Source organism: Nymphaea colorata, chromosome 2 (genome assembly GCF_008831285.2).
Source record: "Nymphaea colorata isolate Beijing-Zhang1983 chromosome 2, ASM883128v2, whole genome shotgun sequence".
NCBI classification, from domain to species: Eukaryota; Viridiplantae; Streptophyta; class Magnoliopsida; order Nymphaeales; family Nymphaeaceae; genus Nymphaea; species Nymphaea colorata.
Window position 1 is genome coordinate 23,765,975 of NC_045139.1, and position 17,440 is coordinate 23,783,414.

Here is a 17,440-nt window from a genome sequence, read left to right on the forward strand (position 1 = left end):
ATCAAACTGAGTCAGAATTTCATTGATAAAATTTTTGATTACATGACCCGCTTCAGATTTGTGTTTCATAAGAAAAACCCAACTAACACGACTATAATCATCAACAGCAACAAGATAATACCGATGACCCTGAAGGTCAGGAGTACGACTCGGGCCCCAAACATCAAAATGAAGTAACTCAAACACAGAGTGGCTACTTCTACTGGACCGCGGAGGAAAGGATGACCGATGGTGTTTGCCTAACTGACAAGACTCACATTGAAAAGACGACTTATGAGACAGCTGAGGGAGAACATGCAGCAGTTTCTGAAACGGGAGATGTCCAAAACGTAAATGCCAAGTATAAGCCGAGGATGAGGACGACCCCGACGAGGTAGATCCAGCAAAGGGAAAGGAATGCACTGGCCTGTAGAGACCTCCCTGTTCACGGCCACTGCCAATCACCCTGCCCGTCAGTATATCCTGAAACACAAGAGAGGAAGAGTCAAATATAGCACGACAATTTAATTCTCTGGTAATCTGACTGATAGAAAGTAGGCTATGGGGGAATTCTGGTGCATGAAGAACGTGCTGCAGCGGCAATGATGAAGTAAGTTGGACCTCTCCATGTGCAACAACTGGTGAATATTTTCCATCTGCTAGAATAACCGAACGACCCGGTGGAGTAGGGACGTAAGAGGTGAATTGCGCCTTATCCCCACAGAGATGTGTCGATGCATCAGAATCAATAAGCCAATCTGTAGTGTCAGTAGCAGAGCAGACTGTACAGGCAGAATACATACCAGATGAAGAAGCACTCGCAGCGGTAGGAACAGTAGAAGTGGTCGGACCAGGGGCTTGATGGGCGCTGTCGCCAATCAAGTTCCTCAACTGAGAGAGAATGTCATCTACATGCAGCTCACTGGAGGAGGCAGAGTGCTGAGGCTTAGGCTGCTCAGGAGAATCAGTAGATACAGTCTGATTTGCAAAAGCTGGACGGCCATGTTTCTGCCAACACTTATCCACAGTATGACCAATGCGGTGACAAAACTGACATACAGGGCGTGAAGGGGTATTGCCACGGCCACGGCCCCCTCATCCTCTGGCAAAAAAGGGTCCACCTCTGCCACGAGTGGCAAGCATAGCAGAAGTGGTATTAGGAACAGTCGATGCAGAGATCGGAATTCTGCTGAGCCTACTGTGAGCCTCATCAATAGGAGGAATCGAGGGACTAGTAAGCATTTGGTTCTTTGCGGATTCATAAACAGAGTCTAAACCAGAAAGAAAGACCCCTACCATAAGCATATCTCTGTATGCCTTTTGTTCTTCACACTTGCATGCGGGAAAGTAGCTATTCAGTCTCTCAAACATGGACTTGAGACTAGAATAATAAGTGTGAAGAGGTCGGCCATCTTGTCGCATCTGATGAATATCATGATGAAGCTGCATAATGCGCGTTTCATTTCTTGCCTGTGAATACGTGGCAGCAAGGGAATCCCACATATCCTTTGCACTGTCCTTGTGCAAGACTTCATTTGCAATTTCTTGAGAGAGAGTACCAACAATCCATACCATAACCAACGAATTAACTTTAAACCAAGTAGTATATTTTCCTACCTTCTGCACGGGCTCGGGCTCCAATATGAGATGTTCCTTCTCATGAGCGATCAAGGTTCTTTTTACTTGCATGGCCCACATCTCGTAATTACCCCCATCCATTTTGGTGATAATGTTGGAAAATGGGGAACTATTCATCTCTCCCGACGATACAAAGGAAGAGGTATTAGCGCCACTGCTAATTTCAGACATCTTTCAACACAAAGGAGGAAACCGAGCCACGGAATAGGAAGTGCAGGCAAAAAGAATACAATCACATATCGAAAGACAACATGCTGATCATGAAGCAATAAGCAGTTAACGCATGTAGCAATCCATAAGTCTGATCGGCTGGAAGAGGCAACAGCAGAGCTGAACGAAGAGAGATACCAGAGACGACGCTGAGAAGAAAATCAGCGTGCAGAACCACGGGCAGAGCAGCGGCGGAGCAGCGTGCAGCGGAGGAGCAGCGTGCAGAGCAGCGTGCAGCGGAAAGACGCTGAGAGGAAAAATCAGCGTGCAGGCAGCAGCGGCGGGAATTAGGTCAGGCTGCAGGCGGCGGCAAAGATGACAGCGACGGGGGGCGGCGGCGAAGATGACAGGCAAAGCAGCAACGGGCGCAGGCGTTCAGTCTGCTGGGCGGAGCAACGGCAGAGTGCACACGCGGCGGCGGCGCAGGCGGACGGGCGCAGGCGGACGGGCGCAGGCGGAAGGGCGCAGACGGCGTAGGCGGCAATGGGTAGGGCGACGAGGGGCAGCAGGGATGGGTCGGGCGGCAATGGGCAGGGCGGCAATGGGCAGGGCTGGGTCGGGCGGCGGCAGCTGACGCCGATCAGGCGGCGGCTGGCGCCGCTCAGTCAGCGACAACTCGCTGAGGAGGAGACGGCTGGGGCTCTGATACCATGATAAATTTTAAGAGAACTAATCTTTTGATTAACCTCGAAAGAATCCCTAACTCCTCTTTATATAGACTAGAGAAGAGGGAAAAGTTACAAGAAAGTCATTAAAATGAAACATTATTACACAAGTGCCCTCTCAAGCCTAATACTGAATATAAACACGTCTTAACAGTCTCCAACATGTAGAAGATGGTTGTTATGAAGACATCTACATGTATACAGCTGGCCCGATGGTGAACTGAAACAGACTGGACCTTGGTAACTCAGATCTCCTACCTTTGGAGGTTAGTGTCAAATATCGTTGGCCTGAAAAGTGCACCCTATGCTTGATATGATCATCTATTGTAGTGGATATTCCTTACGACTAGTTTGATACTGTCATGCAGATTCTATACTGATTACGTTGGGTTTGCATTAAGTAGCAACATGATTAGGTTTTTCCAGACTCCAAGTGGATCGTGGGGCCATGAGGTACCATTTCCTGATGCTCACGTTACTTTAAGTGTGCATATGTGAGTAGGCCTGGGTGCCGGGTTGGGTCACCGGTGGGTAACCGGTACCTGGCCCGACAGGGGCCCGGCTCCGGGCCGTGATTTGCGAATGTCGGGCTTTCGCTCGTTGCGCCCGGCCCGGCCCGACGTTAAAATGGGCCAGGTCCTGGTTTTATGTGGCGGCCCGATTGTGCTTAGGTCGAGTCTCGACTCTCGACCTAATTGCTAATTCTCTTAACTTTCCCTTTTCATTTGAAAGGGAGAGGGGTGCGCCTGCGCTGCTCACTGTTGTGCCTATCCACGGACCATTGTTCGCGGTCGCCATCGCTACCGTCGCACTGCTGGTCCGTCACCGTCGTCGCATGCTTTCACAACATTAGCTGTGAACAGTACTCTTCTTGCCGTAGCTTTCTTCCCCCTTTCTCTTCTTTCCTCTTCGAATCTTCTTTTACTGTTTTTGAAGTTTTTTTTTTGGGTTACCTTGGTGCTTCACCTTTTATTTTCCAATCGATGAGATATGGTCTGTTGGAACTGGAAAGCTTAAGTTGACCTTAACAGGACACATTGAGCACGATACGTGGTAAGCTTTGATAGTTATTGCATATATTTTTTACTGGCATGCGGATGCATTTGATAATTAGATTATTTAATGGACAATTAAATTTAACTGGAATGATTTGATAACTGATTTTCACCACAGGTCTTGCTGTAAGTGTTCGACATCCTTACATGTTCTCTGCTGGTGATGATAAGCAGGTTAAGTGTTGGGACCTTGAACAAAACAAGGTATGGAATGTGGCAACCTCTAATTCTAAATTTACAAAATTTTCAGTTCCTTGTTGTTAACATATCATGTATAGGGAACCGGGTCTGGATCAAGACCCGGTCCCATGGGCATGGGTACCGAGAGTGGCTCGGTACCCTAGGCAGGTCTCCCTCTTATTTAATCCTACTTATGGTGTAATTGTTGATTAAGTGAAATAACATTTTCTCTCTCCTAGGGTTGCGGTTGTGCCCCTAGGTTAGAGCTTCTCCGTGGTTTTTCACCTCTCTTTGAGGTTTTCCACGTATATTGTGTGTTCCTTTTTTTTTCTCTCCATCTTGGTGTGTGTTTCTACATGGTATCAGAGCAAACGCGTGAGAGATCGTTGGAGTGATAGTCGTGTTTCCGTCGTTTTTTTTCGTCGCTGCTGTTTCCGACGTTTTTTCAGCTGCTGCTGTGCCGCCATCCAGCGCGTCGCTCTCTGCTGCGCCGCCGCCGTCCAGCGCTGCCAGCTGCGCCGCCACCGTCCAGCGCTGTTGTTCTATGCTGCGAAGCCGCCCTCTAGCGTCGTCGCCCACTTCAGCGCCGCCGCCGTCCAGCGCCGCCGCTGCCCGCTGCCGTCGCTCTCATCAGCACCGCCGCCGTCCAGCGCCGCCGTCGTCTAGCGCCGTTACCTCTTGTTTGCCGTCTCTGGTGCTGGGTATTCTTTCTCCTTGGTGATTGTGATGGCCGAGGAGATGTCCCTCAAGATCGATGATGCCCTAGACTCGGCAGCAATACCAAGAGTGAGATCTTGCCTGTTCAAGTCAACTCCATCCGGCTGAACAAGGATAACTATCTCTCTTGGTCGGCTGCCCTAGAAATTGGGATAACCAGTCGTGGTCGCCTGTCCTACATTACTGGGGAGAAGCCTGCACCTTCAAAAACCGATCCGCGATGGGCTACTTGGGCGTTGGAAGATAGTCAGGTTAAAGTATGGATTATTAGTTCTGTTTCTGCAGATATTCAGCCTTTGATCTTGCGTAAATCGACTGCCTACGACATGTGGACTGTGCTTGCACGGATGTATGGCCGTAAGAAGAGAGTATTGCGTACGTACCAAATCAAACGTAGCATATACTCTCTTAAACAGGGTGACTTGTCTGTAGCCGCTTTCTTTGCAGCCCTGAAGACTAAGTGGGAGGAACTTGACTACCATGTGAATGATGACTGACACTGTGGGTCTGATCATGCCTTGTACTGGGACAAAGAATGGATGGATCAGACGTTTATTTTCCTTGGAGGCTTACGCGATGAATTTGAATCCATTAGGAGCCAAATTCTCAATTGTGACGAGGTCCCCGGAATTGAAGAGGTGTATGCCCATCTGGAATCTGAGGAACAGCGTCGTCAGGTGATGCATATTGACACCAGTCAGGGGAGTTCTGCTTCAGCCTTTGTTAGTCGTGCTTCTGGGATTGGACAGCGTCCTGCTCGGCGTTGTAGCCATTGCAACAAATCGGGACATTCTGTTGATTTTTGTTGGGATCTTCATCCTGAGAGGCGGCTTGTCCGGGGTCGTCCTCCTTCTAGCCGCAGGAGTCCTTCTGTGCCTGAGCCTAGTCAGAGTAGTCCTTCAAATGTTGCCAAACCTAAGCTTTCCTCCGATCAAATCAAAGAACTGCAAGCGTATATTAGCCGGCTGTCTACTACTCAAGAGGATGCTTCCACGTCTGAGGGGGCTAAGTTAGCCCAAGCTCTCGTGGCCACTAGTGACCAAGGTAATTCCTCACATGGTGATTGGATTGTTGACAGTGGCGCTACGCATATGACAGGGGACCCTAAGATGTTCCAAGAATACAAATTGTCTTCGGGGCAGCAACGTGTATCTATGGCTGATGGTTCTTCTATCTCTGTGGCTGGAAAAGGGAGTTTGTCCTTGTTAAATAAATACTGTCTTCATAATGCTCTTCATGTTCCCAATATTCCTGTGAATTTGTTATCTGTCAGCAGTATTACTAAAGAACTCAACTGTAATCTGATCTTTTCTGCTGATCGGTGTTTTCTGCAGGACTTGGTGACGGGGCAGAAGATTGGGATTGGTTCGGCTATTGATGGACTCTACAGACTGCTGTGCAGGTTGCGTCCGCTCTTATTTCAGCCACTAGTTGACAGTTGTCAGGCATGGAAGACAGATCTACTATTATGCGGTGGCACGAGCGGCTTGGTCATCTTCCGTTTCCATTGATTAAGAAGTTGTTTCTTAGTTTGTTTCATTCTGTTTCCATGGACTCCTTCACCTGTGAAGTGTGTCAGTTGGCTAAACATGTTAGGGCCTCGTACTCTATTTCATTCAATAAAACCACTCGTCCATTTGCTTTGGTTCACTCTGATGTTTGGGGTCCTTCAGGAGTACCCACTTGTCGTGGTTTTCATTACTTTATGACCCTTATTGATGATTACTCCCGTTGTACGTTCGTGTATCTGTTGAAAGAACGTAGTGAAGTTCCCGTTATTGTCAAAAATTTTGTGGCCTTTGTTGAGACTCATTTTCAGACGTCTGTCCAAGCTTTTCGCACCGATAATGCTAGAGAGTATGTCTCTCAATCCCTAGATGATTTCTTGAAGAGCAAGGGTATTGTTCATGAAACGTCCTGTAGTTACACACCTCCCCAAAATGGCGTGGCTGAACGAAAGAATCGCCATTTGCTTGATGTTACCCGGGCTCTTCTGTTCCATTGACAGGTTCCCAAGCGCTACTGGGGTGATGCGCTTCTCACTAGTGCCCACCTTATCAACCGTATGCCTACCCGTGTGTTGCAGGGCCATTCCCCATACTCTATGCTTTGGTCTACTCAGAATCTTTGGTCTCTTACTCCTCGGGTGTGTCTGTTTTGTTCATGACCATAGTCCCACCCTCAAGAAACTTGATCCTCGGTCTGTCAAGGCTGTCTTCCTGGGGTATTCCTCCACTCAAGAGGGATACAAATGTGTTGATCCTACCACCTCTAAAGTCTATGTTTCTCGGGACGTCACCTTCCATGAACATGAGGCATACTTTCATGTGAATCCTCTTCAGGGGAGTATCTAGGGCACAGTAGTGAAGAGTATTCCTTAAATCAGTTGATTCAGTTTACGGATTTCTTGGATTACAAGGCCAGTGACAGTGTGGCAGACACAGTCAGAGATGATAGAGACTGTCACATGGACGAGGGCCTTGTTGATAATCAGCCTACAGCCCGTGACCATTTGTTTGGCCAGGTGTACAGAAGGAAGAAGACAGATGTGATTGAAAATGTTGATGTAACCAATCCCAATCCTATGAGTTCCCCGGATGACCCAAGTCTAATCAATGAAGAGCTTCCTATAGCCCTGCGCAAGGGCACCAAGTCTTGCACTTCTCATCCTATTCAGAGATTTGTCTCTTATGCGAAATTGAGTAAGAATTACAAATGCTTTATAACATCCTTGTCTAAGTCTGTTATTCCCAGGTGTGTGGAAGATTCTAGACAGGATCCTAAATGGCTACAGGCCATGACAGAGGAGATGAATGCCTTGGCAAAGAATGACACTTGGGAAGTTGTGGATATTCCCAAAGGAACTCATTTAGTTGGTTCAAAGTGGGTGTTCAATGTGAAGTACAAACCAGATGGTACTGTGGAAAGGTATAAGGCTCGGCTTGTTGCAAAGGGGTTCAGCTAGAAATATGGTATTGATTATCTTGAAACCTTTGCCCCTGTTGCCAAACTGAAAATTGTGAGGGTCATATTAGCACTTGCCGTGAAAAAGGGGTGGAGCATGGATCAACTTGATGTTAAGAACGCATTCTTGAATGGCCATCTAGAAGAAGAGGTCTACATGAGTATGCCTCCTGGATATGTTCAAAGCGGAAAATGCTGTCATCTCAAGAAAGCCTTGTATGGATTAAAGCAGTCTCCTAGAGCATGGTTTGAAAGACTGAGGATAGTGATGAAGACAAATGGATACAAACAGGGAAATGGTGATGACGCCCTATTCATTAAGCAGAGAGATGGCCTGGTGAGTCTTCTTCTTGTGTATGTTGATGATATGATAGTAACAGGTGACGATGAAGAAGAGAAAAAGAAGATGAAGGAGAGGTTAGCTGCTGAATTTGATCTTAAAGATTTGGGTAAACTAAGGTACTTTCTGGGGATAGAGATTGCTCGGTCAGAGACAAGGCTGGTTATGAGCCAAAGGAAATACACTCTGGATCTTCTAAAGGAGACAGGCAAACTTGGATGCAGACCCTTTCTAACTCCAATGGAGTCTGGTATAAAGATAAGCATCAAAACTGGCAACATCCTAGATGAGGAAGAAAAAGGGTGGTATCAGAGGCTGGTTGGTAAGCTCATCTATCTTACTCTTACTCGCCCTGATATTACTTATGCTGTGAATGTGTTGAGTCAGTTTATGCATGCTCCTACTGATTGTCACTGGAAGAGTGCAGAAAGAGTGTTGGGGTACCTAAAGAATGACCCAGGAAAAGGATTACTCTATACTCAGCAAGACCAACTTAATATTGAAGGATACTCTGACGCAGATTGGGCAGGATGTACGGATACTAGGAGGTCTACCACAGGGTACTGCATCTTTCTGGGGGGTAACATGGTTGTATGGAGAAGTAAAAGGCAGGAAGTTTGCTCTAGATCCAGTGCTGAGGCTGAATACAGGGTTGTGGCTATGGGAGTTACAGAAATGTTATGGTTAAAGATTCTCCTAGCAGATATTGGTGTTGAAACAGAAGAGAAAATGAGGATGTACTGCGACAACAAGTCTGCAATTAACCTTGCGAATAATCCCGTTCTGCATGACAGAACTAAACATGTGGAGATTGATCGCCACTTCATACGGGAACGCATAGATTCAAAGGAGTTGATTCTACCTTATATGAAGTCTGAAGATCAAATTGCAGATGTTCTAACCAAAGCCTTATGTACATCTCAATTCGAGAAAAATGTAAGCAAGCTTGGCATGTTTGACATGTATGCCAAGCTTGAGGGGGAGTGTTAACATATCATGTATAGGGAACCGGGTTTGGATCCAGACCCGGTCCCATGGGCATGGGTACCGAGAGTGGCTCGGTACCCTAGGCGGTTTTCCCTCTTATTTAATCCCACTTATGGTGTAATTGTTGATTAAGTGGAATAACATTTTCTCTCTCCTAGGGTTGCGGTTGTGCCCCTAGGTTAGAGCTTCTCCGTGGTTTTTCACCTTTCTTTGAGGTTTTCCACGTATATTGTGTGTTCCTTCTCTTTCTCTCCATCTTGGTGTGTGTTTCTACACTTGTCAATGTCCCCGTCACACAAACCATTTTTTTCTTTCTTCTGGTCGAGTGGAATGTTAAAAGTAAGATTTCCATCCATGCAACAAGTTATTAGATCATACCATGGTCATTTAAGTGGTGTGTACTGCCTAGCTCTTCATCCTACTCTTGACATTTTGGTTACGGGTGGCCGAGATTCTGTTTGTCGTGTATGGGCTATTCTTTTTTTATGTAAACTTTTGTGGAAAAGTTCTTTTCCCGCTCCTTGTTCATGTCATCTCTTGGAATCTGAGGTACTCTTTTTTATTTTTTTTTCCAGGTTTGGGACATACGAACCAAAGCACAAAGTTTTGCTCTATCACGGCATGAAAACACAGTTTGCTCTGTTTTCACACAAGCTGTGGTATGGTCCTTTGCATAAAAGCATCTACTTGTTATGATTGGTAGGGCTTTCCTTGTGAAATGTGAACTGTAGAATGTTTGCCAGCTTATGCCATGAGCTGAACTTAGACTCCTGCTTTTCTGCACACAGTGCTGTATTTTCATTAGCTTGAAACAGAAAGTCTTGAGTTGAGGCTGCCTTATCATTTTGAACTAAATTTATGTCTATATTCAGTGTTGTTTTCCATTTTTTTGCTCCTTGGTTGCTCAAATCTGGTAACTTGGTGTGCATATCCTCCAGACTGTGATTACTTACACTGGCACCTATTTTTGAAAGAATTTACCAAAAATTCACTAGAGTTTACCAAAAATTTAAAAATTATGCTTATAAATTGTACTTAATAGTGCATGATTATGCAGTTTTAGCTTTTGGCTTTGGTTATAGTCAGTCCTTTCGTGTTAGTGTCATTCTTCCCTTTTGGACACCCTAAAATGCCTAGACATCATACCAACTGAAACCACGGTTGTCATGTAGTTCGTAGTGTTTGGCCATGAAACCATGGACCCAATGTCTGGACTGATATGCATAATAGCCATTTTACCCACTCAAAAGGTGGAAAGAAAGTATTATTGGCCATGAAATCTAATTGTAGATTTAGTTTCTGTTGTTCTCTATGTTTAACTTTGATATATGAGAAAATTGCAGTGGCTTTCTTGCAGTTTCTTCAAGTTGTTTTTAGAAATGAGGAGACTGTTTGAAAGGACCGTAATGCGTGACTCATAGTGGGGATATGCTCTGATGGAGACACTTGGTTAATGAATGAGAACGTCACTTTGTTTGAACGTCAGGGTTTCTATATCAAATGCTTTGCTTGTCTTTCTTCTTTCCTGTGTCTGTTTGATGCTCAGTAGGCAGTCCCGATCAGAGTTGTCAAGAGGCAAATTGGTGTTATGATGCTTTTGTTTAATTACGCATACTAAAAAAAATGGATACTGTACAAATTATGATTGGCTGAATCCATTATTAGGAAGCATATATCCGTGCAACTTCACAATTTTGGCATTCTTGTATGTTCTGGATTGAGAAGATTAAGTAAATAGCCATCAGTTTTAATAACCGAACAGACCTGGCCCGGCCCGACAGTTAACAAAACGGGGCGGGGTCGGGCGGGTCCGGGCCGGGCCCGGCCCGGTAATAATCGGGTCGGGTAGCGGGCCTACCCGATCTGTAACGTTACGAACTTCTGGGCAGGTCGGGTCGGATCAGGGTCCAAACCCGGACCCGAGCTCCACGCGAAGAGGAGCCCGACGCCCCTTCTCTCGCGTCTTCTCCCTCGACCTTACCTCATCTCCCTCGTCCCGCTGGGTTGCACACAGCACAGAGAAGAAGGAGGCGGAAGAGATGGCAGCAGCGGAGAAGGTGAAGGGCGACGGCGGTGGTGGCGCGTAGGTAAGCCACTGATTCCCCTCTCTTCTTTCTTCTCCTCCTCCCTCTTTCGCTGACGCCTCTCCCTCAGTCCAATAGGCGATAGGATTCAGACCCATCAAAGGTAGGTCCGATTGCTCTTCATTGAATGCCCCTCTTTCTCTCGTGCTCCTTACGCGCATCTCTCTCTCTCTCTCTCTCTGCGGTCTCTCTTACTCTCTCTGTCCGTCTCTTCCCTATGTGTCATCGTTCTCTCTCCCTGCTCACTCTCGCATCTCTTTGGTCACGCCTTCCTCTACATTCTCTCTCACTCTCTCTTTGCCCACGCCCTCTGCTCGAGCTCTCTCCTTCAACCGAACAGTCCCTTGCGTCTTTCCTTCTCTCTTGCTCCAGACCCTTCTCTCTCACCCGAACCCTTGGTTCCCCCTCTCTCACTTGTCTTCAGCCTCCCACACAGCTATTGTGGGCCACTTCTAACAACAAGCCCCGATTTTGATTCTCATGTAGCTGTTGGATTGGATTGCAGTTGGGGACGCGTTCTTCCCTCATAACAGTGACTAGAAGGCATTAGTGGTGGCGGCATTGCATGGTTTTTGCCATTTGAGGATCGTTGAACGCTTGAGGTGGCTGCCGGAAGCAGCGCAGCAGTTCGGACTCTTTGATTGGGGTGAGCGACATCTAACCGAGCCTAGATTGTTGTAAATTTTCTGTTGGAGTACGTATAATTATTGTTTGAGCGTGCTAGAATTAAGAATTGATGATTTAGAAGGCATGCTAGAGATGTCGCTATTTTGGGGAAGGTCTAGGACTCGAGTGGATGGACGATGATCCATATCTACAATGATCTTATAAGCATGATAGGTTGATTTTCGAAGCAATTAGGAAGCATGGTAGAGATTGTATTGTTGTGGAGAACGTTAGAATCGTTTTAGTGAGCTTGGAGAAATATGCTTCTATTGATGTGCATATACGTTGTATGTTGAGAATCTTATGGTGGGGAAGACACCTCAACTAAGGAAAACAAGTGAGAATCATACATGTGATAAGTCGAATACAAGTTTTGAGTTCTAATCGTTGGCGGCAACTTTGTGAGTTGGGTAGAGACCCTTTTTGGAGGGTTTCGTGGGTCGACACCCATTTGAGGCGAAGACATGCCTCGATGATGGTATTTTCAGATTTGTATCGATTGTAAGTGAAACGAGTAAAGAACATACCATTTGGTTATATTTGCAGGTACACCGGGCACGTCAAGTAGGCCTTGAGCAACGTGAGTCGTAGTTCGAGGTGTTTAGTGGGCGCACGACAGGTATGGCGACATTCCAGGCAAATCCCTGCCTGGGCAAATGTGTGAATGTGTGTTCCTAGGGTCATGGGATTCTAGGATTTGTGATGTGAACTGATTGATTGTTTTGAGATTGAATGTGTGTATGCATGTACATGAATTGATATATGATATGAAGAGTTTTGAAAGGCTATTAGTAATTGTTTTGAAAATGTTACGCCTTTGCATGTGCATGCTAGAATTGATAACTGTTTAGGACAGATGAGGTGGGGTATCGAGTCGAGTGTCTCCTCGACCCCAATTATGCATTAGAAAGCATCCTAGAATGATAATTGTCTAGGACAGATACGAGTCAATCACGGATCGAGACTACTCTCCATGGTTTGACTAAGTTTTGAAAGGTGTGATTGTGAATAATTTGTCATGTGACAAGTTCTGTTTTGGAAAGCTATTAGAAGCTTGTTTTGAAAACTGTTACGCATTTGCATGTGCATGTTAGAATTGATAACTGCTTAGGATAGATGAGGTGGGGTATCGAGTCGAGTGTCTCCTCGACCCCGATTGTGCATTAGAGAGCATCATAGAATGATAATTGCAGAGGACAGATACGAGCCATCACGGATCGAGACTACTCTCCGGGATTTGGCCAAGTTTTGAAAGATCTGATTGATGTGTTCGATAAGATGTGAATTTTTATGAATGTGAGTGTGGTGAATTGTTGCATATGTATTGTCGTGGGCAATAATGCAATTGATTGGAATTGGAGGGTAGTTGTACCCGTATTGTATGACGGCTAGCTATGACTATTAATGTTATGTGTAGACCTCGTGGGGAGGCAATTGGAGGTGTGGGTGCACTCGTGAAGTGAACCAACCTCATGAGCTAGCCGGTCATTTTGTGCTTGTACAATTATAATGATAATAATGAAAGAATAAGAGATGAGAGGCCAGTGGGTTGTGGCATTGTGTTTGGGAGACGTCCCGCTTTCGCCACTGGTCTCGCCTGTTCGGAGCGCAGGCGGTGCAAGGCCCCAGGGTACTGTTGTGTGTTGTGCTTGGAGCGTGGGCTCCCGCCTTTCCAACCTGGGTGTCCTAGGGAAGGCTGAGTATCTCTCCTTGGAATTCACGCATCCATGGATGAGTGCTCTACCACTGCAGTGGATGAATGGATCCATACCGTTATGGGCTACCATGGGGGGTGTCTCTCGGCTATGGGCCGCCCATGGTGTGCACGTGCCTGTGTTTGCACCCACAGGAACTGTCAATTCACTAAAGCGAATGAAAATGAATGTATGTGAATGAAATGTGTGTGAACGAATGTATGTGATTGATGGGCATGTGAATGCTATGATTGAAATGAAATGTTTAAGTATGCCTTGAATGTGATTGAGATTGTGTTTCTGTGGCCCTTGAGGGGTCTTTCATGTCGTGGTATATGTTAGGGGTTTCCTTGGCAAATGATGTGCATATGCCCTGACACGACATGACAATAGATTGTTTTTATAATTGTTCTTAGATTTGAGCCCTACCTAAGAGGGTTTGAGATTTTCCTGGCTTGTTGCCATACTGCGAATGCTAAGCCTTCAGTTATTTCTTTTACAGGTTTTGGTGGACCCGAGGCAGCAGGTTGATTAGATGGCTTCACTCACATCCTTCTGGGGAGGTTTTGGGTCTTTGATAGTGCCGGCGCGTCATGGTTTGGTCTCTTTGATGTCTTATTTTTGTTAGGCATCAAAGTTATTGTTTGGAGCATTTTTGTCATACACTTAGATGCGACTTTGTATGAATTGAAATTGTTATATAAATGAGAGTTGCCCCATTGTTTGGAATGACATAGCTCCCTTTTTGAAATGTTGTGTCGTTACACTTCAATGTTTTATGTTTATAAAAAAAAAAAAAATTGTTTGAGGGTCAAAAAGTTGAGGTGTGAGGTATCAGAGTTATGGCAAACCCCACTATAGATGTGAGTTAAGGCCTATCTATGAAGCCGTGTTGCCCAGGTACGTGTTTACTTGATTGAACTTCTATTGTAGTTTTGATCTTTTAGTAAGGTATATGTACAGAAGGTGATTGTTGTTTTGAGTGATTGATGTTTTGAAACTTTGTACTGACGCACTTCAGTGAGTTGACTTGAAAGATCGGTCAAAGATTCTTGTTTGTACAGATGGAGTACCCATGTAGGGTTAAGAAGAGAGCTGGGTCGGCTACAGAGGCACAAAGAGAGCTAAGTTTGGCCCATTCTGATGGGCGTACCCTATTGGACGATAGCACGTCAGGGCAACAGTATGCTCAGACTAGTGTGGGTGCCCAAACCCTATCAAGGCAGAGGAATAGATTGAAGAGGGTGAACGCATCTTTGAGTTCCTTAAGATGCCAGAATGTGACAAAGTTAACTATAGTTGGTATTTGTTGAAAGGTTATGCCAACGGTGGACATGGAGACCCACCTATTTCACTTACCTGCACAGTTGGTAATTCATAAGATTTAGTGAGCTTGATGTTATTTTGGGCATGGATTGGCTATGCACACATTGTGCCACTATAGATTGCAGAGAGAAGAAGCAGATACGATTGTGGACGAATGAGATGAAACCAGTAGATTTCCAAGCACGAAAAGCTAGTCGAACTGATAAGCTAATGGTGTCTGCATTGAAAGCCAAACGTTTGTTAGAAAATGGAAGTGTTGCTTTTTTGGTCAATGTGTTGACTAATGAAACTGAACCGGTGAGGTTACAGGATGTTGCCGTTGTGAGTGAGTACCCCGATGTGTTTCTTGAGGAACTGTCAAGTTTGCCTCCAACGCGAGAAGTGGAATTCAAGATAGAGTTGTTGCCGGGGACAACTCCCATTTCTAAGGCACCCTACTGTATGGTACCAACAGAGTTAGAAGAATTGAAGAAGCAATTGTAGGAGCTCTTAGACAAGGGCTTCATCCGACCTAGTGTGTCACCGTGGGGAGCACCAGTGTTGTTTGTTAAGAAGAAAGATGGGACAATGCGCTTGTGTATAGATTATCGCATGTTGAATCAAGTCACCATCAAGAATAAGTATCCGCTTCCAAGAATCAAAGACTTGTTTGATCAGCTTAAGAATGCAAAGGTTTTCTCCAAGATCGATTTGAGGACAGGGTACCATCTACTCTTGATACAGGAAGAAGATGTTTCTAAGACTGTTTTTCGAACTAGATGTGGGCACTATGAATTCAGGGTCATGCCTTTTAGGTTGACCAATGCTCCCGCAACATTCATGGACTTCATGAATCGGGTTTTCCAAGAGTTCTTGAATCAATTTGTTATTATTTTTGTTGATGATATTTTGGTGTACTCAGAGAGTGTGACAGAGCACAAAGATCACTTGAGAAGTGTATTGGGCCTTTTGCGCAAACATAAGTTATATGCCAAGTATTCAAAATGTGAATTTTGGCTAGAGAAGGTAAATTTTTTGGGTCACGTAATATCAAAGGATGGTGTATCCGTCGAGCCGGCTAAGGTGTCAGCTGTATAGGACTGGAGGACGCCTTGCAGTGTAACTAAGGTTAGCAGCTTTTTTTGGGATTGGCAAGATACTTTCGGAGGTTCATACAAGACTTTTCGAAAATAGCTATGCCCATGACTAAGCTATTAAGAAAATGAGTGAAGTTTGTTTGGAATGAAGAGTGCGAAAAGAGTTTCCAATCTTGGAAGGACAAGCTTACCACCGCCCCTGTTTTGACGCTTCCATCGAGTCATTCTGGATTTGTAGTGTACACCGAGGCATTGGGAATCAGTTATGGATGTGTATTGATGCAACATGACCGTGTAGTGGCTTATGCATCGTGACAGTTGAAGGTACATGAGCAACGCTATCTCACTCATGATTTGGAGTTGGGAGCGGTTGTATTCGCATTGCAGATGTAGAGATACTATCTCTATGGTGTAATTTTTGAGGTGTATACAGACCACAAATCATTGAAGTACATATTCTCTCAAAAGGATCTCAACTTGAGGCAAAGAAGATGGATTGAATACGTAAGAGATTATGATTTCAAGATATCATATCATCCAGGAAAAGCGAATGTGGTGGCTGATGCTTTGAGCAGACATGCTAAGGCAACAATGTGCAGTATGTTGACTCGTTCTTGGACATTGTTACAAGGTATGATAGCTTGACAGCCTTACCTTGGTGATGAGAACAAAACAACGATGACTGCAGTGATACAACATCCTTCGATGGAAGAGTTTATATTGAAGCAAAAGGAATATCCAGATTTTGTTATGAACATGGAAGAAAGCAAGAAGGCAAATTCTTCCTGGTATCAATATGAAGATAGTTCATTGCGGTTCGACACAGAATGTGGGTCCCTATAGATGAAGGAATGAAGCGTCAGTTGATTGATGAAAATCACAAATATAAGTTTTCTATACACCATGGCAATACAAAGATGTTTCAAGATATGAGAAAGAATTTTTGGTGGCCTGAAATGAAGCGTGAAATTGCAGAATATGTAACAAAATGCTTAGTTTGCCAGCGGGTCAAAGTAAAGCATCAACGGCCGGGAGGTTTGTTGCAAAGAATTGATAACCCAGTGTGGAAATGAGAAGACATTACGATGGATTTTGTTTTGGTTTGTCTCACACCAGAAGTCGCATGATGTCATATGGGTAATTGTAGATCGACTTACGAAGTTCGCTCATTTTCTGCCAATAAGAATCAGTCAGTCCTTGGAAAGTCTCGCAGAGTTATATATTGGCGAGATAGTGAGATTGCATGGAGTGCCAAAGTCCATCATCGCGGATCGAGATCCACGTTTTACCTCTAGGTTTTGGTGGCAATTGCGAAAGGCATTGGGTACCAAGCTTAAGCTGAGCACACGTTCCACCCCCAAACAAATGGGCAATCTGAGAGGACCATTCAAACCTTAGAGGGTATGTTGCGTGCATGTCTCTTAGAGTGGAAAGGAGAATGGGACAAACTTATGAAATTGGCAGAATTTGTGTATAATAACAGTTACCATTCCAGTATTGGGATGACACATTTTGAGGCTTTGTATGGAAGGTCGTGCAGATCGCCAGCTTGTTGGACCAATTTGGGCGATGGCAAGATTCAAAACCATTTTGTATTGACAGGACAAATGATAGTTTGACTCTTACAAAGCACAAGTATACCCTTGATGTTTTGGACAGGGCAGGTATGACTAATTGCAAACCCATCACTACCCCCAGTGTTCTGAATACTAAATTGACTGCATCTGATGGAACTGCTACATATTCCAATCCCACATTCTATCGCAGCATTGTTGGTATGTTACAATACCTTACCTTTACTCGCCCAGACATAGTATATGCTGTAAATCAGATTTCTCAGTTCATGCATGCACCCACTG

The 17,440-nt window shown here is 45.0% G+C and overlaps 1 protein-coding gene across 1 annotated transcript in view; it reads left to right on the top strand.

The window, feature by feature from the left end:
• Nucleotides 1-2,372: 2,372 nt before the first annotated feature.
• Nucleotides 2,373-17,440, top strand: part of LOC116248468 (uncharacterized) — a 35,940-nt gene continuing 20,872 nt past the window's right edge. The window contains exons 1-3 of the mRNA XM_031621267.2: nucleotides 2,373-2,758; nucleotides 3,666-3,751; nucleotides 9,311-9,394. Coding sequence (XP_031477127.1) covers nucleotides 3,711-3,751; nucleotides 9,311-9,394 — 125 coding nt within the window. The 5' untranslated portion in view covers nucleotides 2,373-2,758; nucleotides 3,666-3,710. The remainder of the gene's footprint in view (nucleotides 2,759-3,665; nucleotides 3,752-9,310; nucleotides 9,395-17,440) is intronic.